Source organism: Musca domestica, unplaced genomic scaffold (assembly GCF_030504385.1).
Source record: "Musca domestica strain aabys unplaced genomic scaffold, Musca_domestica.polishedcontigs.V.1.1 14, whole genome shotgun sequence".
NCBI classification, from domain to species: Eukaryota; Metazoa; Arthropoda; class Insecta; order Diptera; family Muscidae; genus Musca; species Musca domestica.
In genome coordinates this window covers 2,981,428-3,003,761 of record NW_026712192.1, presented here as the reverse complement: position 1 = coordinate 3,003,761, position 22,334 = coordinate 2,981,428, and the positions used below count along the sequence as shown (strand labels likewise).

At 38.6% G+C, this 22,334-nt stretch overlaps 1 protein-coding gene across 1 annotated transcript in view; it reads right to left on the bottom strand.

The window, feature by feature from the left end:
* Window positions 1-22,334, bottom strand: part of LOC101898891 (chondroitin sulfate glucuronyltransferase) — a 75,761-nt gene that overhangs the window by 20,447 nt on the left and 32,980 nt on the right. Inside the window, exon 2 of the mRNA XM_059119112.1 lies at window positions 13,902-14,609. Within this exon, the coding sequence (XP_058975095.1) occupies window positions 13,902-14,609 (708 nt within the window). The remainder of the gene's footprint in view (window positions 1-13,901; window positions 14,610-22,334) is intronic.

Genomic DNA, 22,334 nt, shown 5'->3' with positions numbered 1-22,334 from the left:
AGTCCTGCAGGTATAATATACAGAGTGAGATAAAAAAACTGCAACAAAGTCAAACGCCATAATTTTTACATTTTTTTAAATTTTATTGAATGAAAGCTAAAAATGTCGGAAATAGCATCAAATTTTGGAATAAATTTAGATTTTTTCGAATTGGAATTGGTCACCTTTGGTACGAATTATGGCCTTCAAACGGCCAATGAAACCGTCACACGCTGCCCGAATGTTGCTCTGCGGTATTTTGGTCCATTTCCGACAAAGCGCTTGCTTGAGGTGATCGACACTTTGGTATTTTTTAGTGCCAACCTTGCTTTCCAAAATACTCCAGACACAATAGTCCAACGGATTGGTATCCGGAGATTTTGGTGGTCATTGTGCGCTGGAAATGAAGCTAGGAGCCTCACTTTGTAACCATTCTTGGGTGGCGCGTGCTGAGTGCGATGGCGCTGAGTCCTGCTGATATGTCCAAGGTCTGTGGCCAACATTTTTGCGTGTCCAAGGCTTTAATACACCCTCCAGAATATTTTCGCGATAATATTCCGCATTTATTCTGATGCCATGGTCGATTAATACGAGCGGAGAGCGACCATCGGCTGTTATGGCGGCCCACACCATCACCATGGCCGGTACTTGAGTTCTGGTGGCCAATCGAAGGTGCACATTTTCAGCTGACCTCTTTGGCAAGTAAACCCGATCATTTTGTTTGTTTACAAACTTCTGGACAAGGAATGTTCTCTCATCGGAGAAAACCAAATTCGGCAGTTCACCACTTTCGGCCAAGATAAGCAACTCTTTACCTTTTTCGAGTCTATTTTCTTTCCGTTGCGTTGTAAGTTGTTGCACTTTTTGGAATTTCAATGGTTTTACCCCGAGCTCTTTTTCCCATGTTTGCGGAATGGAATATTGCGATATGTACAGCTCACGAGCCATTTTTCGGCTACTGTGACGCGGGTTTCGATCAAGTCGCTTCTTTACTTTTCGAACCATTTCTGCTGATGTTGCTGTTTTCTTCTGTCCACTTCTTTGATTTCGGGTGATGCTGTCAGTATCGCCGTAACGAGCGATGATACGAGACACAAAATATTTATTCACATTTAAATCTTGGAGTGCTCTAACGATAGCCACTTTTGGTTTCCAGCCAAATATAAAGAAATCACACTATCACGCTTGAATTCCATCACGAATAACTTTTTTTTCTGGAAAATTCTCACCAAAATGCTTCTGTACACTTGTAAACAATGAGCTGTCACTGGAATAATTCAGCAGCTGTCGGACGAGTGGCTTAGAAATGACAGCAGTCTGAAGTTCGTTGCAGTTTTTTCATCGCACCCTGTATATATCTAATCATGTCATGTTGTGGAGCTTCTTTTTGTCTCTTTTCTATTGCATGCTTCGAATATAATAACAAATGTTTTCAAACTACTGCTACGTGTTCTAAATCAAAATCAAATGGAGGTCTTAATCATAATTCGCATGGCATATGCGTTTTTTGTTTATTATGCAATTAAAAATTCTTCTTCTTTTGAATACAGAATTTCTTTGTTTTTTTTTCGGGGGGAGAATTTGACCACAGACGTGATGAAGTTTAATTTGGAAAATTTGGAATTTTTTTCTCTCTGGAAATATTATTTAGTGAAGTAATAAATTTCTGCATTTGCGTTGCTAATTAGATAAGTCCGCAACGTGTTTGGCGAATTAATATTAGAAATTATGTCAGCGTTAAATAAAACCAAAGTGGGCACAGAAAAAATTTCTCTAAACTCTGTCTAAAGTCTGTCTAAAAAACTTGAGACCCCATGGGTCTCCCGAATTTTTTTCTATAGAAAAAAACTTGAGACCCCATGGGTCTCCCGAATTTTTTTCTATAGAAAAAAACTTGAGACCCCATGGGTCTCCCGAATTTTTTTCTATAGAAAAAAACTTGAGACCCCATGGGTCTCCCGAATTTTTTTCTATAGAAAAAAACTTGAGACCCCATGGGTCTCCCGAATTTTTTTCTATAGAAAAAAACTTGAGACCCCATGGGTCTCCCGAATTTTTTTCTATAGAAAAAAACTTGAGACCCCATGGGTCTCCCGAATTTTTTTCTATAGAAAAAACTTGAGACCCCATGGGTCTCCCGAATTTTTTTCTATGGAAAAAAACTTGAGACCCCATGGGTCTCCCGAATTTTTTTCTATAGAAAAAAACTTGAGACCCCATGGGTCTCCCGAATTTTTTTCTATAGAAAAAAACTTGAGACCCCATGGGTCTCCCGAATTTTTTTCTGTAGAAAAAAATTGAGACCCAAGGGTCTCCAGATTTTTTTTCTTTAGGAAAAAATTGAGACCCAAGGGTCTCCAGATTTTTTTCTGTAGAAAAAAATTGAGACCCAAGGGTCTCCAGATTTTTTTTCTGTAGACCCAAGGGTCTACAGATTTTTTTTCTTTAGAAAAAAAATTGAGACCCAAGGGTCTCCAGATTTTTTTTCTGTAGAAAAAAATTGATACCCAAGGGTCTCCAGATTTTTTTTCTGTAGAAAAAAATTGAGACCCAGGGGTCTCCAGATTTTTTTTCTGTAAGGTCTTTTTGTATTGAAAATGGGCTATTTGGGCCCACGCCTTCGTATAGCTCCCATATAACAGTACCTCCCGATATTCGGTATTTTGGTGATTTAAGCGACATTATTCACCGGAAATGTTTCAAATTAGATATTTAAAGTTCGTAATGGATACTACAGCTAATGACAGAAAATTGTCCGTGCAGGTGCACGCCTTAGTATAGCCCCCATACAACGGTACGTCCGGATATTCGGTATTTTGATGATTTTAGCGACATTATTCACCGGAAATGTTTTAAATTTGGTATTTGAAGTTCGTAATGGATATTACAGCCTATGACAGAAAATAGTCTGTGCAGGTCCACGTCTTCGTATAGCCTCCATATAACGGCACCTCCTGATATTCGGTATTTTGGTGATTTAAGCGACATTATTCACCGGAAATGTTTCAAATTTGGTATTTGAAGTTCGTAATGGATTTTACAGCCTATGACAGAAAATTGTCTGTGCAAGTCCACGTCTTCGTATAGCCCCCGATATTCGGTATTTTGATTTTATTTTTTTGAAAATTGCCAAATTCGTTCCAAATGGTGGAGGAAGTTCGGCCCGGCTGAACTTACAGCTTTTTTATTCTATGGAAAAAAAACACTAAGAGCCAAGGGTCTCCAGATATTTTTCTATAGAAAAAATCTGTTTCTTTTTTCTCAATTTTTTTTCCACGCAAAATCAGTTTCGGACCCCAGTTCGAATTTTATGAAATAATATTCTCAGCCATTAACAACCATCCCTCCTATCATCGTTTTGAAATCTTATCTTCGTGTGTAATACGAATCATAGATTCATGTTAGATGCACGTTTCCACAACGAAGATATGCCCTCCTTTCATTTGATAAGTGTGGTGTATTGCATTCGTAATTTGTTTACGAACTGATTTATGATCGTTTTTTTTTTTTTTTTTGAAGCATGATCGGATCGGGCTATTGATGGCGGTGGTGGTTATGATAGTGGCTTGTGGCATACCACAAACATAGTTGTTGGGAATGCCAGCCAGCGGTTCCCATCATAATCAGCATCATCGTCACAATGAGCGTGTGTGTTTGAGAGTGTGCTTGTCCGCTTGTCATTAGTGAATGAAATTGTGAGCAATTGATTGCGGAAATGCATTTAGCGAATCGTTTTTCCTCTTCTCAGCTGATGCAGCGGCTAATTTTTTATTGTTAGGTATTTAAAGAATGATTTTGCGAGTAATTTGAACTAGTTTGAAGGGTTCAGGGTTGTCGTTGCAATGAAAAAAATTTTGAGTGGAAAATAGAACGGGAAAATAATTTCCCAAAGTTACTAGGGAAAATTTTTCTATGGCAAAAAATCGAACTCCCAGTTAAGGATTTCTTGCGAAGAGAAAAACTATGTGTCTTGGGAGAAAGGGTATTTAAATAAAAGTGTGGCAACTCTTTGGCCGAAATTGGCCGAAATTTATTAATATCTGAGAAAAATAACCCGCATCCGTTAAAATTTCCCTCAGAGAGAGGGAGAGAGATAGACAGAGAAACACAGAAATATAGCATCTTTGGAGAGAGGGTTTCAAGTGAAAGTGTGGCAACACTGTAAATCAAATTGGCCGGAATTTGTTAATATCTGGATAAAAAAAAACCTCATCCTTTAAAATTTCCCTCAGAGTGAGGGAGAGAGAGATAGAGAATCAGAGAAAAATAGCATCTTTCGAGAGAAAGGGTTTTTAAATAAAAGTGTGGCAACTCTTTTAATAAAATTGGTCTAAATTTATTAATATCTGGGAAGAATAATCCGCATCCGTTAAAATTTCCCTCAGAGAGGGAGGGAGGGAGAGAGAAACAGAGAAAAATAGCATCTTTGGAGAGAGGGTATTGAAATGAAAGTGTGGCAACACTGTAAATCAATTTGACCGGAATTTATTAATAGCTTGTCTAACTGCTAATAATCAAAGCAGTTGTTACTTACTGCATTGGCAACTCTTTTAATAAAATTGGTCTACATTTATTAATATCTGGGAAAAATAATCCTCACCCTTTAAAATTTCCCTCAGAGTGAGGGAGAGAGAGACAGAGAATCAGAGAAAAATAGTATCTTGGGGGAGAAAGGGTATTCAAATAAAAGTGTGGCAACTCTTTTAATAAAATTGGTCCTCTAGAGAGAGAGGGAGAGAGACAGAGAAAAATAACATCTTTGGAGAGAGGGTATTCAAATACAAGTGTGGCAACACTGTAAGTCAATTTGACTGGAATTTATTAATAGCTTGTCTAGTTGCTAATAATCAGAGTAGTTGCTATTTACTGCACTGGTATTGTTAGCAAATCAATTATTGTGGATTTTTGATATCTGAAACATCTGGAAGTGGTGGTGCTGGTGATGTCTGCTGCCGCCACAATCAACGTCAGAATATAATTTATAAATTGCTAATTGCACCATTAGGGAAATTCTGATAGTTGGTGAATTAATTAAGAACGGTGGAAATGTTTATGTATTACACTGTGAAATTTATTAATATCTGAGAAAAATAATCCGCATCCGTTAAAATTTCCTTTAGAGAGAGAGGAAGAGAGACAGTCAATCAAAGAAAAATAGCATCTTTGGAGAGAAAGGTTTTTTAAATAAAAGTGTGGCAACTCTTTTAATAAAATTGGTCTACATTTATTAATATCTAGGAAAAATAATCCTAATCCTTTAAAATTTCCCTCAGAGTGAGGGAGAGAGAGAGACAGAGAATCAGAGAAAAATAGTATCTTGGGGGAGAAAGGGTTTTAAATAAATGTGTGGCAACTCTTTTAATAAAATTGGTCCTCTAGAGAGAGAGGGAGAGAGACAGAGAAAAATAACATCTTTGGAGAGAGGGTATTCAAATACAAGTGTGGCAACAATGTAAGTCAATTTGACCGGAATTTATTAATAGCTTGTCTAGTTGCTAATAATCAGAGTAGTTGCTATTTACTGCACTGGCATTGTTAGCAAATCAATTATTGTGGATTTTTGATATCTGAAACATCTGGAAGTGGTGGTGCTGGTGATGTCTGCTGCCGCCACAATCAACGTCAGAATATAATTTATAAATTGCTAATTGCACCATTAGGAAAATTCTGATAGTTGGTGAATTAATTAAGAACGGTGAAAATGGTTATGTATTAACACTGTGCAACAGCAAAATATTGGAACAAATCTAGTTTTGTAGTAGAGTTGGAGTCGGAGTATTTTGAAATTTGCCCTTTTTCGGGAAATATTTTTTTCTGGGGGACGGACCCGGATACCGGGATATTCGACTAATTTAGTTAAACTCTCAGCTTTTTTGGAATTGTTACAAGTGGTAGGTATTTGCAGCCCTATTTCGGGAAATATTTTTTCTGGGGGACGGACGCGGATACCGGGATATTTGAATAGTTTAATAAAACTCTCGGCTTTGTTGAATTATTGCTGGAGGTATGTATTTGGGAAAACATTTTTTTCAGGGATATCGGGATAATGGACAAGATTAGTAAAACTCTCATTTTTTTGAAATTTTTACAAGAGGTAGGTATTTGTAGCCCTATTTCGGGGAATATTTTTTTCTGAGGTGGACGGATCCGGATACCGGGATATTTGAATAGTTTAGTAAAACTCACGGCTTTTTTTTAAATTTTTACAAGAGGTACATAGGTATTTGTTGCCCTATTTCGGGAAATATGTTTTTCTGGGGGGACGGACCCGGATAACTGGATATTTGACTAGTTTAGTAAATTCTCGTTTTTTTGGAATTTTGCTGGAGGTACGTATTTGTAGCCCTATTTCGGGAAATATTTTTTTCTGTGGGGACGGACCCGGATACCGGGATATTTTTACTAGTTTTGTAAAACTATCGGTTTTTTTCGGAATTTTTACTGGAGGTATGTATTTGTAGCTCTATTTCGGAAAAAAAATTTTTCCCGATATCCGGGATATTGGACAAGATTAGTAAAACTCTCGTTTTTTTTTGAAATTTTTACAAGAGGTAGGTATTTGTAGCCCTATTTTGAGAAATATTTTTTTTCTGTGGGGACGGACCCGGATACCGGGATATTGGACTAGTTTAGTAAATCTCTCGGGTTTTTTGGAATTTTTACTGTATTTGTAGCCCTATTTCGGAAACAAAAAAATTTCTGGGGACGGACCTGGATACCGGTATATTTTAGTAGTTTAGAAAGATTCTCGGCTTTTTTTAGAATTTACACTGGAGGTAGATATTTGTAGCCCTATTTCGGGAAACATGTTTTTTTCTGGGACGACGGACCCGGATACCGGGATATTTGACTAGTTTAGTAAAATTTTTACAAGTGGTAGGTATTTGTTCCCCTATTTCGGGAAAGAATTTTTTTTTGGGTGGGACGGACCCGAAAACCGGGATATTTGACCCGAGAGTCCGGGTTCAAAACCCGAATTAGACCCGGATCTACAAAACCGATATGGATATTTGAAAACTAAAGAAAGAAAATACCTATCCAACAAGTGGTCACATTATGTGGTTATATGACGTGGTTCGGTTATCGAAAATTATAGATACCAGCATATTTGACTAGTTTAGTAAAACTCTCGGCTTTTTTGAATTATTACTGGAGGTATGTATTTGGGAAAACATTTTTTTCAGGGGGACGGACCCGGATACCGGGATATTGGACAAGATTAGGAAAACTCTCATTTTTTTTGAAATTTTTACAAGAGGTAGGTATTTTTAGCCCTATTACTGAAAAAAAAATTCTGGGGACGCACCTGGATACCGGTATATTTTAGTATTTTAGAAAGATTCTCGGCTTTTTTAGAATATTTACTGGAGGTAGGTATTTGTAGCCCTATTTCGGGAAATATTTTTTTCTGGGGTCGGACCTGGATATTATTACTGGAGGTATGTATTTGGGAAAACATTTTTTTAAGGGGGGCGGACCCGGATATCGGTATATTGGACTAGATTAGTAAAACTCTCGCCTTTTTTTTTGAAATTTTTACAAGAGGTAGGTATTTGTAGCCCTCTTTCCGGAAATATTTTTATTCTGGGGGGACGGACCCGGATACCGGGATAGTTGACTAGTTTAGTAAAACTCTCGGGTTTTTTGGATTTTTTACTGTATTTGTAGCCCTACTTCGGAAACAAAAAAAAAAAAAAAATCTGGGGACGGACCTGGATACCGGTATATTTTAGTAGTTTAGAAAGATTTTCGGTTTTTTTAGAATTTTTACTGGAGGTAGGTATTTGTAGCCCTATTTCGGGAAATATTTTTTTCTGGGGGGACGGACCCGGATACCGGGATATTTGACTAGTTTAGAACAACTCTCGGTTTTTTTTTTTTAATTTTTACTGGAGGTAGGCATTTGTAGCCCTATTTCGGGAAATATGTTTTTTTTTTTCTGGGGCGACGGACCCGTATACCGGGATATTTGACTAGTTTAGTAAAATTTTTAAAACAGGTAAGTATTTGTACCCCTATTTCGGGAAAGAATTTTTTTAGTGGGACGGACCCGGAAACCAAACCAACAAAACGGATATGGACATTTGAAAGCTAAAGATAGAAAATACCTATCCAACAAGTGGTCACTTGATGGGGTTATATGACGTGGTTCGGTTATCGAAAATTATAGATTTTTTGGACCCCCAAGTTTGATATAACTCCGGAACCGTTTCAAAAGACAATACATCATAAAATTTTTAATAGGTAAGTATTTGTACTCTTATTCCGGGAATTATTTTTTTTCTTGGGAGACGTAACCGGATGGCGGGATATTTGACCCGAAAGTCTGGGTTTAGAACCTGGTTTAGCATGGGATCTACAAAACCGATATAAACATTTAAAAGCTAATGAAAATACCTATCCGACAGGTGGGTCACATGATGAGGTTATTTGACGCAGTTCGATTATCGAAAATTACAGTTTTTTTTGGAACCGGATTTTTATATCCTACGCCACAATGGGGTCAGGGTATTATGTCTTTCTGCATTTGTTTGTAACAGGCAAAAGGAAAAGAGATCGACCCATAGTTCCTTTTCATACACTGCATATAATCGCATTCTGAGTCGATTTATGCATGTCCGTCCGTCTGTCCATGTATTTTTGTAATCAAAGTACAGATCGCATTTATTGTCCGATCCAGATGAAATTTTCCACAAATCATTTGTTTGGCCCAAGGACGAACTCTATTGAAATTGGAGATAATCGGTCAAAAAATGTAGACTAAATTAAGACTGGAAATAAGTATGCCAAATTTGATCGAAATCGGCTCAGATATGGCTATAGTTCCCACATCTATTGTTCATCCGATTTGATATTTTTGTCCTTCGCAACGATAATATGCATTCGGTAACAACGATATTTTGGGAAATATATGAAATACAGCACAGAAATACCTTCCCCAAAATTTTATTGAGGTCGGTTCAGATTTGGCCCTCATACATAGCTTCGTCCGATTTACCTTTTATTATGCACCAAACGTGTAATATTAGCCCAAATGGGATGGAATTTGGCATATACGACCCAATTGAGCATAGAAACACATATGTCTAATTTGGTGAAAGGCGGTTCAGATATAGCTATAGCTCCCATGTATATTGTTCAACCGACTTGTTATATGAAGGGTATCATAAATTCGGCCCGCCCTTTCTTTACTGTTTACTGTCCAAAAGTGGAAAAAGACCCATTTTTGGACTCCATGACCGGGTTCAAAGACACATATATCTGGCCCCAGGAAAGATAGTAACACATATTGTAACATTTTGAAAAGTGTATACTGGCATATACAACTTCAGACTGCTGTCATTCCTAAGCCACTGTCATTCCGACAGCTGTTAAAATTATTCCGGTGACAGCTCATAATATTCTTTACAAGCGTACAAAAGCATTTTGGTGAGAATTCTCCAGAAAAAAAATTTTTCGTGATGGAATTCAAGCGTGATTGGCGTATTTGGCTGGAAAACCACAAGTGGCTATCGTCAGAGCACTCCAGCATAAAAATGAGAATAAATCTTTTGTGTCTTGTACCATCTCTCGTTACCGTGATACTGGTAGCATAGCCCGACGTCAAGGAATTGGATGGAAGAAAACAGCAACATCAGCGGAAATGGTTCGAAAAGTAAAGAAGCGACTTGATCGAAATCCGCGTCTCAGTGGCCGAAAAATAGTTCGTGAGCTGAACATATCGCAATATTCCATTTGGCAAATATTGAAAAATTAGCTCGGGGTAAAACCATTGAAATCCGAAAAAGTGCAAGAACTTACACCGCAACAGAAAGAAAATAGACTCCAAAGGGCTAAAGTGCTGAGTGCCGAATTTGGTTTTCTCCGATAAGAAAAAATTCGTTGTCCAGCAGTTTGTAAACAAACAAAATGATCGCGATTACTTGCCAAAGAGGTCAGCTTAAAGTGTGCACCTTCGGTTGGCCACAAGAACTCAAGCGCTGGCCATGGTGATGGTGTGGGCCACCATAAAAGGCGATGGTAGCTCTCCGCTCGTATTAATCGACCGTGATGGCATCAGAATAATATAGCGAATATTATAGCGAAAATATTCTGGAGGGTGTAGTTAAACCTTGGCCACTCAAATATTTTGGCCGCAGACCTTGGACATTCCAACAGGACTCAGCACCATCGCATTCAGCACGCGCCACCCAATGGTTACAAAATGAGGTTCCTCACTTCATTTCCAGCGCACAATGGCCACCGAAATCTCCGGATACCAATCCGTTGGACTATTGTGTCTGGAGTATTTTGGGAAGCAAGGTTGGCGCTAAAAAAACACCCAAGTGTCGATCACCTCAAGCAAGCTCTTTGCCGGGAATGGGCCAAAATGCCGCAGAGCAACATTTGGGCTGCGTGTGACGGTTTCATTGGCCGTTTGAAGGCCATAATTCGTGCCAAAGGTGACCAATTCGAACAAATCTAAACTTGTTCTAAAATTTGATGCTATTTCTTGCTTTCATTTAATAAAACTTAACAAAAAGTAAAAATTATGGCGTTTAACTTTTTTGCAGTTTTTTATCTCACCCTGTATACCCTCTATAGCAATGAGGGCGGCTGAGGGTGTAAAAAATAGACCCAATGGTCTAGGAATTTTTTCCCCTAGAAAAGCACTTAAGCCTTACAAAAAATATTTATGATTCTGAAACAAAGTGGGAAATTTTTGAACCTTTGAACCATGAGCCACATTTAATTATTACTCACTAACATGACTGGAACTGAATAGATAGCCCAGTTCTCTGTACATGTGTGTGTGTGTGTGTGTAAACACATGTTTCTGCTTTATGGATTTCCATTGAAATCCGTCTAAATTGTCTTACCAACAATGCGTAGTTTGTTTTATTATTTGCCATAAAAAAAAAAAACGTTTTAGTTTTAGCTGATATTGAATAGAAAATATTGTTGTGTTCCAATGATGCCTACAGCAGTTCGGCCCAAATGCACTTTGAACCTTTTTGACCGCATTTGCATGGATGGGGTACAAAAAAGTTATGAATAATTTTTTCAATCTACAATCTGCCAATAAAAAAATATCATATGGGAAACATTTTCGATACTTTAATACTTGATTTCGATAATTTTAAAATTAATTAAAATTATTTTTTTTTATTTTTTTTAATTTTTTTTTAATTTTTTTTTTAAATTTTTTTTAATTTTTTTTTTAATTTTTTTTTTAATTTTTTTAATTTTTTTTTTCCAATTATTATTTTTTTTGTGGATTTGCCATTCTATCCAAACACTCGGCATTGTCAAACCTGATACCATTTCTGGGCGTTTGACAACTTTCCAAACCAACATCAGCCAGACATCTCAGACAGACAGCCACAGTGGCCACATTTCCGGGCAATGCTGTCAAACCAAACATTGTTTGCCTCAATTGCTGTATTGGGCGTTGAAATGGAGGCAAATGACCGAAACCGAACTCCAGCATGTGGTACTAAATTAAGTGTATTCGGACTCAAATTTTCTTTTTTATTATTACTATGCGTCACATGATTTCCGTTAGGCCAGCACTTTTTATCGGCGGTGCAAAAAGGATGTGTGAAACATTTTTTTTCGTCTGATTTATGAGCGGGTTATTTCGTTTGCTTTGTTTAATAAAAAAAGTCGACATAATCCGCTACTTAAGCGTTGCTGGCAATGAGATGCCCTCATTAGAGGCATAGTGAAAAAAAGTGAATGAAAATTAATTTAATGCGAATCTCTCTTGGTCGGGGCAGAGTGATGAGGTCGACAGTCATTATCACGGCTCATGGCTATGTTCTCATTAAAAACTTTATGACCAGACAGTGTCATTTGACAATTGGCCATGAGTCTGATCATGAAACAGATTAAGAATTTTTATATGAAAAAATATCCAATTTTTTAAATAGAAAAATATGTGAGAGACTTGGCTCGGGAGACCCTTGGGGTCCGATTTTTTTTCTATGGAAAAAAATTCGGATGAAAAACAGGAGACCCTTGGGGGTCTCAAGTGTTTTTCTATAGAAAAAAATTCGGGAGACCCTCGAGGTCTCAAGTTTTTTCCTATAGAAAAAAATTCGTGAGACCCTCGAGGTCTCAAGTTTTTTCCTATAGAAAAAATTCGTGAGACCCTCGGGGTCTCAAGTTTTTTTCGATAGAAAAAAAATTCGTGAGACCCTCAGGGTCTCAAGTTTTTTTCGATAGAAAAAAAATTCGTGAGACCCTCGGGGTCTCAAGTTTTTATCGATAGAAAAAAAATCGAAGACACCGTGGTCCACATTTTTTCTATAGAAAAAAATTCGGAGAAACTGTGGTCCACATTTTTTCTATAAAAAAAAATTCGGAGACCATGCGGTCCACATTTTTTCTATAGAAAAAAATTCGGAGACCCTGTGGTCCACATTTTTTCTATAGAAAAAAATTCGGAGAGCCTGTGGTCCAATTTTTTTCTATAGAAAAAAATTCGGAGAGCCTGTGGTCCAATTTTTTTCTATAGAAAAAAATTCGGAGAGCCTGTGGTCCAATTTTTTTCTATAGAAAAAAATTCGGAGAGCCTGTGGTCCAATTTTTTTCTATAGAAAAAAATTCGGAGAGCCTGTGGTCTAATTTTTTTCTATAGAAAAAAAAAATTCGAGAAGCCTGTGGTCCAATTTTTTTCTATAGAAAAAAAAAATCGAGAAGCCTGTGGTCCAATTTTTTTTCTATAGAAAAAAAATTCGAGAAGCCTGTGGTCCAATTTTTTTCCATAGAAAAAAATTCGGAGACCCTAGGGTCCAATTTTTTTCCATAGAAAAAAATTCGGAGACCCTAGGGTCCAATTTTTTTCCATAGAAAAAAATTCGGAGACCCTAGGGTCCAATTTTTTTCCATAGAAAAAAATTCGGAGACCCTAGGGTCCAATTTTTTTCCATAGAAAAAAATTCGGAGACCCTAGGGCCCAATTTTTTCCCATAGAAAAAAATTCGGAGACCCTAGGGCCCAATTTTTTCCCATAGAAAAAAATTCGGAGACCCTAGGGTCCAATTTTTTTCCATAGAAAAAAATTCGGAGACCCTAGGGTCCAATTTTTTTCCATAGAAAAAAATTCGGAGACCCTAGGGTCCAATTTTTTTCCATAGAAAAAAATTCGGAGACCCTAGGGTCCAATTTTTTTCCATAGAAAAAAATTCGGAGACCCTAGGGTCCAATTTTTTTCCATAGAAAAAAATTCGGAGACCCTAGGGTCCAATTTTTTTCCATAGAAAAAAATTCGGAGACCATAGGGTCCAATTTTTTTCCATAGAAAAAAATTCGGAGACCCTAGGGTCCAATTTTTTTTCCATAGAAAAAAATTCGGAGACCCTAGGGTCCAATTTTTTTCCATAGAAACAAATTCGGAGACCCTAGGGTCCAATTTTTTTCCATAGAAACAAAATCGGAGACCCTAGGGTCCAATTTTTTTCCATAGAAAAAAATTCGGAGACCCTAGGGTCCAATTTTTTTCCATAGAAACAAATTCGGAGACCCTAGGGTCCAATTTTTTTCCATAGAAAAAATTCGGAGACCCTGCGGTCCAATTTTTTTCCATAGAAAAAAATTCGGAGACCCTGCGGTCCAATTTTTTTCCATAGAAAAAAAATCGGAGACCCTGCGGTCCAATTTTTTTCCATAGAAAAAAATTCGGAAACCCCCTTGGGTCTCAAGTTTTTTCCTATAGAAAAATATTCGGAGACACCCTTGGTTCTCAAGTTTTTTCCAATAGAAAAATATTCGGAGACCCCCTTGGGTCTCAAGTTTTTTCCTATAGAAAAAAAATCGTGAAACTCATTTTAGTGGGTCTAATTTTTTTTCTTTCACAGGCGTCGGTTTTGTAATTTTTATAGAATTCTGTTTATGTTTTGTCCTTTATATCAAAATTAAAAATCCTACCCCCATCTTACCTGAAAAACTTCCTGGCATCCCGGCAAATTACTCGAGTATTTAACACAGCGCCCAATATTAATACTATGAACATTCGTAATGCCATTCCGAACACACCAATCCAGATTATTGCGCATCTTACGTATCACACTGCTGCTCAAAAGTATACCAGCATTTAGATCACAATAATTTCGATCGCTCAACATCCGGAATTCATCGCCCGCTCCTGCAGCGGCAGCTTCTGCAGCCGCCCCTCCCTCTTCACCCTCCATTAGCTGACGTTGTGGCGCTGCCGCCACATGATCATTGGCCCCATAGCTGCCGTAATTACTCGATTCCGATTTCGTTCCCATATACAAATCGAAGGTGATGCTCATGTGGTACAACATCGCCTTCAGTTTGCGGGCATCCACATACACATTATCCTGAATGATGAGGAAATAGTCATAGTCATCCAGATAAGTATCGGCTATATATTTGATGACATGGAATGGTCGCAGATTTTCCCGAGTATCGGTGAAACCCACAATGTTCTTGAGTTTGTAATTCGTCTTCACATTTTCGGCATTGATGAAGAATTTGATTCTGTTGACCAGATGGGCTGTGGTACGATTTATGGCCGTTGCAAGGGTGTTGATATTGTCTTGCGTTGTCATCACGCCAATAAAGATCTTCTCACGTATCCCCAGTTCGGAAGAATAATAACGCGGTCGTATGACATTTTTAACCTAAAAAAAAAACGAAAAAAAAAATAAAAATTATTTGGTTTGTCAAAAAAAATGTCCCTCAAGCCACCTAAGGAGACTTTTTTCTATAGGAAAAAATCTTCCTCAGGCCCACCTGAGGAGACTTTTTTCTATAGGAAAAAATCTTCCTCACCCCGGCTGAGGAGACTTTTTTCATTAGGAAAAAATCTTCCTCACCCCGGCTGAGGAGACTTTTTTCATTAGGAAAAAATCTTCCTCAGCCCGGCTGAGGAGACTTTTTTCATTAGGAAAAAATCTTCCTCAGCCCGGCTGAGGAGACTTTTTTCATTAGGAAAAAATCTTCCTCAGCCCGGCTGAGGAGACTTTTTTCATTAGGAAAAAATCTTCCTCAGCCCGGCTGAGGAGACTTTTTTCATTAGGAAAAAATCTTCCTCAGCCCGGCTGAGGAGACTTTTTTCATTAGGAAAAAATCTTCCTCAGCCCGGCTGAGGAGACTTTTTTCATTAGGAAAAAATCTTCCTCAGCCCGGCTGAGGAGACTTTTTTCATTAGGAAAAATCTTCCTCAGCCCGGCTGAGGAGACTTTTTTCATTAGGAAAAAATCTTCCTCAGCCCGGCTGAGGAGACTTTTTTCATTAGGAAAAAATCTTCCTCAGCCCGGCTGAGGAGACTTTTTTCATTAGGAAAAAATCTTCCTCAGCCCGGCTGAGGAGACTTTTTTCATTAGGAAAAAATCTTCCTCAGCCCGGCTGAGGAGACTTTTTTCATTAGGAAAAAATCTTCCTCAGCCCGGCTGAGGAGACTTTTTTCATTAGGAAAAAATCTTCCTCAGCCCGGCTGAGGAGACTTTTTTCACTAGGAAAAAATCTTCCTCAGCCCGGCTGAGGAGACTTTTTTCATTAGGAAAAAATCTTCCTCAGCCCGGCTGAGGAGACTTTTTTCATTAGGAAAAAATCTTCCTCAGCCCGGCTGAGGAGACTTTTTTCATTAGGAAAAAATCTTCCTCAGCCCGGCTGAGGAGACTTTTTTCATTAGGAAAAAATCTTCCTCAGCCCGGCTGAGGAGACTTGTTTCATTAGGAAAAAATCTTCCTCAGGCGGACTGAGGAGACTTTTTTCTATAGGAAAAAATCTTTCTCAGGCGGACTGAGGAGACTTTTTTCTATAGGAAAAAATCTTCCTCAGGCGGGCTGAGGAGACTTTTTTCTATAGAAAAAAATCTTCCTCAGGCGGGCTGAGGAGACTTTTTTCGATAGGAAAAAATCTTCCTCAGGTGGGCTGAGGAGACTTTTTTCTATAGTAAAAAATCTTCCTCAGGCGGGCTGAGGAGACTTTTTTCTATAGGAAAAAATCTTCCTCAGGCCGGCTGAGGAGACTTTTTTCTATAGGAAAAAATCTTTCTCAGGCGGGCTGAGGAGACTTTTTTCTATAGGAAAAAATCTTCCTCAGGCGGGCTGAGGAGACTTTTTTCTATAGGAAAAATCTTCCTCAGGCGGGCTGAGGAGACTTTTTTCTATAGGAAAAAATCTTCCCCAGGCGGACTGAGGAGACTTTTTTCTATAGGTAGAAATCTTCCTCAGGCGGACTGAGGAGACTTTTTTCTATAGGAAAAAATCTTCCTCAGGCGGGCTGAGGAGACTTTTTTCATTAGGAAATAAATCTTCCTCAGGCGGGCTGGGGAGACTTTTTTCATCAGAAAAAAATCTTTCTCAGCCCGACTGAGGAGACTTTTTTTCATTAGGAAAAAATCTTCCTCAGGCGGACTGAGGAGACTTTTTTCTATAGGAAAAAATCTTCATCAGGCGGACTGAGGAGACTTTTTTCTATAGGAAAAAATCTTCCTCAGGCGGACTGAGGAGACTTTTTTCTATAGGAAAAAATCTTCCTCAGGCGGACTGAGGAGACTTTTTTCTATAGGAAAAAATCTTCCTCAGGCGGACTGAGGAGACTTTTTTCTATAGGAAAAAATCTTCCTCAGGCGGACTGAGGAGACTTTTTTCTATAGGAAAAAGTCTCCTCAAAAAGTCTCTCCTCATCATTCAGGATAATGTGTATGTGGATGCCCGCAAACTGAAGGCGATGTTGTACCACATGAGCATCACCTTCGATTTGTATATGGGAACGAAATCGGAATCGAGTAATTACGGCAGCTATGGGGCCAATGATCATGTGGCGGCAGCGCCACAACGTCAGCTAATGGAGGGTGAAGAGGGAGGGGCGGCTGCAGAAGCTGCCGCTGCGGACTGAGGAGACTTTTTTCTATAGGAAAAAATCTTCCTCAGGCGGGCTGAGGAGACTTTTTTCTATAGGAAAAAATCTTCCTCAGGCGGGCTGAGGAAACAGTTCCTCAGATTATTTTTTTTCGAGTTTAATCATAGGGAATACCCAAATGACCTTGTCTTTGGAACTGATATGGTTTGCAGCTGTCTCTCTCAGATTTACTGCTATTTTTTCCAGACGATAAACTTTGCTACTAAGGTAAATAAAAGACATGACATTATTTTTATTTATGAACAACCGTCAATGGTTATCGTGGCGTACCTGCCACTTGACAGCCAGTACTTCTTTCGTACCACGTCACTCAAATTCGAGTAAAGCGATATTCTTCTTACATATCGACATTATTACACACCACACGATGGCTCATAAAAAATGTGTTTATATTTCTATTGCCTTGGCCATAGATAAGTGGAAGCATGGGTGTGAGTAAGGGCAGGCAATTATGGAGTACAGGCCACATGTGAAGAAAGAATGAAAGACAAAAATTTGTTACATTGTTACCTTTTTACTTCCGCAAAATTTCCAATGTTCAAAGAAACGATAAGGAAGTCTGAGATAAAAAAAATACAAAAGTGGTTAAATGCCCCAAGAGGGATAGAACCGGTCTAAAGGTGCCCTACATTAGAAGGATACCCTTCAAAAAAACTCTTCATTTTTGATCATCGGCTTTTGAATTCCAGGTTCAAAAATTCCGCTTCTTTTGCGAGCTGTAGCCAAAGATATCTGTAGTGAGTTGGCTTAGGGCAATTAAAGAGCATCGGATGTCTCATCAACAAAGTACTGCATGAGAGAGAGAGAGAGAGAGAGAGAGAGAGAGCGAGAGGAAATGCTCAATAAAACTATTGGTCCTTCGACCGGCTCAAAAGCCAATATTATTTGAAATACCCAAATATCTTCCCACTTCGAAATTCCCAAGCCAATCTTAACTACAGTCCGGCAATATTTACCAGCATATAGCTTTGGCAAACTATTTTCCATTTTAGAAACTAAAACAAAACAAACAAGAACCCCAACAATTCTAACAACAACAACGATTTAACAACCTCACCCGATTCCGATACTTAATTTATTTTCTTCTAAATATTTACATTTTCATTTAACTAAAAAATAATAAAAAATGCGTTCTCTTCTCGTGCTATTCCCAATTCAGATTTGGCACAGATGCCGCAACGAATGCTGTGCTGTGCTTCTCCGCTGCCTATCGACCTTGAGCTTTCTTGTTTCGTTTTCTTTACAATTGGCGGTTTGAAATAATTCCCACTAAAGTAGAAAAATACACAAAATTGCAATTAGTCGGAATTGAAGTGAAGACAGGCAGACAGCGAAACAGATAGACAAGGTGAATAGTTTTGTAAAATTCAAGGAATTCAGGTGAAGTGGAAGATGCGGCGAGTATTCGTTTATTTTAATAAGAATAAATTAACACGTGGAGCGGCTAAAGTAGGCCAGTGGCGGGCTGAGGAAGAATTTTTTCCTATAGAAAAAGTCTTCTCAGGCCACCTGAGGAAGAATTTTTTCCTATAGAAAAAGTCTCCTCAGGCCACCTGAGGAAGAATTTTTTCCTATAGAAAAAGTCTCCTCAGACCACCTGAGGAAGAATTTTTTCCTATAGAAAAAGTCTCCTCAGGCACCTGAGGAAGAATTTTTTCCTATAGAAAAAAGTCTCCTTAGGAAAAAAGTCTTCTCAGCCGGGTTGAGGAAGAATTTTTTCTATAGAAAAAAATCTCAAGCCACCTATAGACAAAAGTCTCCTCAGCTGGCCCGAGGACGATTTTTTCCTATCGAAAAAAGTCTCCTCAGGCCACCTGAGGACGAATTTTTTCACCTCAGGCCGCCTGAGGACGATTTGTTTTCCTATAGAAAAAAGTCTCCTCAGCCGGGCTGAGGACGATTTGTTTTCCTATAGAAAAAAGTCTCCTCAGGCCGCCTGAGGAAGAATTTTTTTCCAATAGAAAAATGTCTCCTCAGGCCGCCTGAGGAAGAATTTTTTTCCAATAGAAAAAAGTCTCCTCAGCCGGGCTGAGGAACGATTTTTTCCCTATAGAAAAAAGTCTCCTCAGGCAACCTGAGGAGGAATTTTTTCCTATAGAAAAAAGTCTCCTTTTTTTTCTATAGGAAAAAATTCCTCCTCAGGCCACATGAGGAGGAATTTTTTCCTATAGAAAAAAGTCTCCTCAGGCCACCTGAGGAGGAATTTTTTCCTATAGAAAAAAGTCTCCTCAGGCAACCGAAGGAGGAATTTTTTCCTATAGAAAAAAGTCTCCTCAGGCAACCGGAGGAGGAATTTTTTCCTATAGAAAAAAGTCTCCTCAGGCAACCGGAGGAGGAATTTTTTCCTATAGAAAAAAGTCTCCTCAGGCAACCGGAGGAGGAATTTTTTCCTATAGAAAAAAGTCTCCTCAGGCAACCTGAGGAGGAATTTTTTTCCTATAGAAAAAAGTCTCCTCAGGCCGCCTGAGGAGGAATTTTTTTCCTATAGAAAAAAGTCTCCTCAGGCCGCCTGAGGAGGAATTTTTTTCCTATAGAAAAAAGTCTCCTCAGGCCGCCTGAGGAGGAATTTTTTCGTATAGAAAAAAGTCTCCTCAGGCCGCCTGAGGAGGAATTTTTTCGTATAGAAAAAAGTCTCCTCAGGCCGCCTGAGGAGGATTTTTTTCGTATAGAAAAAAGTCTCCTCAGGCCGCCTGAGGAGGAATTTTTTCGTATAGAAAAAAGTCTCCTCAGGCCACCTGAGGAGGAATTTTTTCGTATAGAAAAAAGTCTCCTCAGGCCACCTGAGGAAGAATTTTTTTCCCATAGAAAAAAGTCTCCTCAGGCCGCCTGAGGAGGAATTTTTTCGTATAGAAAAAAGTCTCCTCAGGCCGCCTGAGGAGGATTTTTTTCGTATAGAAAAAAGTCTCCTCAGGCCGCCTGAGGAGGATTTTTTTCGTATAGAAAAAAGTCTCCTCAGGCCGCCTGAGGAGGATTTTTTTCGTATAGAAAAAAGTCTCCTCAGGCCGCCTGAGGAGGATTTTTTTCGTATAGAAAAAAGTCTCCTCAGGCCGCCTGAGGAGGATTTTTTTCGTATAGAAAAAAGTCTCCTCAGGCCGCCTGAGGAGGAATTTTTTCGTATAGAAAAAAGTCTCCTCAGGCCACCTGAGGACGAATTTTTTCGTATAGAAAAAAGTCTCCTCAGGCCACCTGAGGAAGAATTTTTTTCCCATAGAAAAAAGTCTCCTCAGGCCACTTGAGGAAGAATTTTTTCCTATTGAAAAAAGTCTCCTCAGGCGGCCTGATGAAGAATTTTTTCCAATAGAAAAAAGTTTCTTCAGACTTTTCGTTAAATTCCAATATAAAATGACTACAAATTTTCAAAATACAAATCATACGCCGTTTTTCACAACCAGTAGTGTAATTACCGAACACCATGATGACCTTAAGTGATTAAAGAAATTATTTGTGACCTCTCGTCCAGTTCAGTTTTATAATTGCAAAATAAGAAAAAATTGAAAATTTGTAGACGTGGTGCAAAGTATCATCACTTCGTTTTGAATACAAACAAGCTGTGATTTGTTTATTAGTTTCATTGCCAAAATAGAGATGTCGCTCGCAGCTGAGCAAAAAAATAAAACGATAGTGCCTTTTTTAAAAGCCATATTTTAGAAGTAAATAATTATGTCCAATGCGGGACCAATATTTTCATGACTCCCCCTCTCCCCCCCCCCCCCCCCCCCCCCAAACAAAAAAAAAACCTGAATCGAATTTTGATTTTTATAGCCTCTATGTTGGCATCCCTAAAATAAACTACCTACCATATCTGGGAATTATCATTTTCAATTGTGCTGCTGCTGATGTGTATCTTTCGGCACTTTTTTGTTTTCTTATTTATCTACGAACGTTGGCAAGGTATTATTAATTTAAGAGCACGAGCTATAAATTTAACACAAATGGAAAAATGAAATGGTCAACAAAAAAAGGAAACCTCGAAAAATCCAAAAATAAACCCTAATAGGAATTTGTATATGCAAGGAGAGATTAAAAAAACTGCAACCAACTTCAGACAGATGTCATTTTTAAGCCACTCGTCCGGCAGCTTTTAAAATTATTCCAGTGACAGCTCATTATATTGCTTACAAGCGTACAAAAGCATTTTAGTGAGAATTTTCCAGAAAAAAATTTGTTCGCGATGGAATTTAAGCGTGATAGTGTGATTTCTTTATATTTGGCTGGAAAACCACAAGTGGCTATCGTTAGAGCACTCCCACATTTAAATGTGAATAAATCTTTGGTATCTCGTACCATCGCTCGTTACCGTGATACTGGTAGCGTAGACCGACGTCAAGGAAGTGGACGGCAGATAACAGCAACATCAGCAGAAATGGTTCGAAAAGTAAAGAAGCGACTTGATCGAAACCCGATTTGCAGTGGCCGAAAAATGGCTCATGAGTTGAACATATCGCAATATTCCATTCGGCAAATATTGAAAAATGAGCTCGGGGTAAAGCCATTGAAATTCCAAAAAGTGAAGGAACTTAGACCGCAACAAAAAGAAAATAGACTCAAAAGAGCCTAAGAGTTGCTTCGCTTGGCCGAAAGAGGTGAATTGACGAATTTGGTTTTCTCCGATGAGAAAACATTCGTTGTCCAGCAGTTTGTAAACAAACAAAATGATCGTGTTTACTTGCCAAAGAGGTCAGCTGAACCTTCGGTTGGCCACCAGAATTCATGGTGTGGCCGCCATAACAGGCGATGGTCGCTCTACGCTCTATTAACCGACCGTGGCATCAGAATAAATGCCGAATATTATCGAGAAAATATTCTGGAGGTTGTATTAAAGCCTTGGGCACGCAAACATTTTGGCCGCAGACCTTGGACATTCCAACAGGACCCAACACCATCGCACTCAGAACGCGCCACCCAAGAATGGTTACAAAATGAGATTCCTCGCTTCATTTCCAGCGCACAATGACCACCAAAATCTCCGGATACCAATCCGTTGGACTATTACGTCTGGAGAATTTTGGAAAGCAAGGTTGGCACTAAAAAATACCAAAGTGTCGATCACCTCAAGCAAGCGATTCGCCGGAAATGGGCCAAAATGTCGCAGAGCAAAATTCGGGCAGCGTGTAACGGTTTTATTCTCTCTATGGCGTTGGACTTTATTGCAGTTTTTTTTATCGCACTCTGTATATTTTTTCGTTTTCCGTTATAGGTTGTAGTACGCATTAAGACTTTCAAATACGAAACTTGAAACGATTACTGTGAAAAATTGAGCTAAAATCATCAACAAACCGAATAAAGGGAAGTACCGCTACATGGGGACCATACGAAGACGTGGGCCTGCATATACAGTTTTCCGTCATAGGTTGTAGTACCTATTAAGATATTCAAATACGAAATTTGAAACAATTCCTGTGAATAATGTAGCTAAGATCATCAAAATAACCAATATCGGGAGGTATCGTTATATGAGGGCTATGCGAAGACGTGGA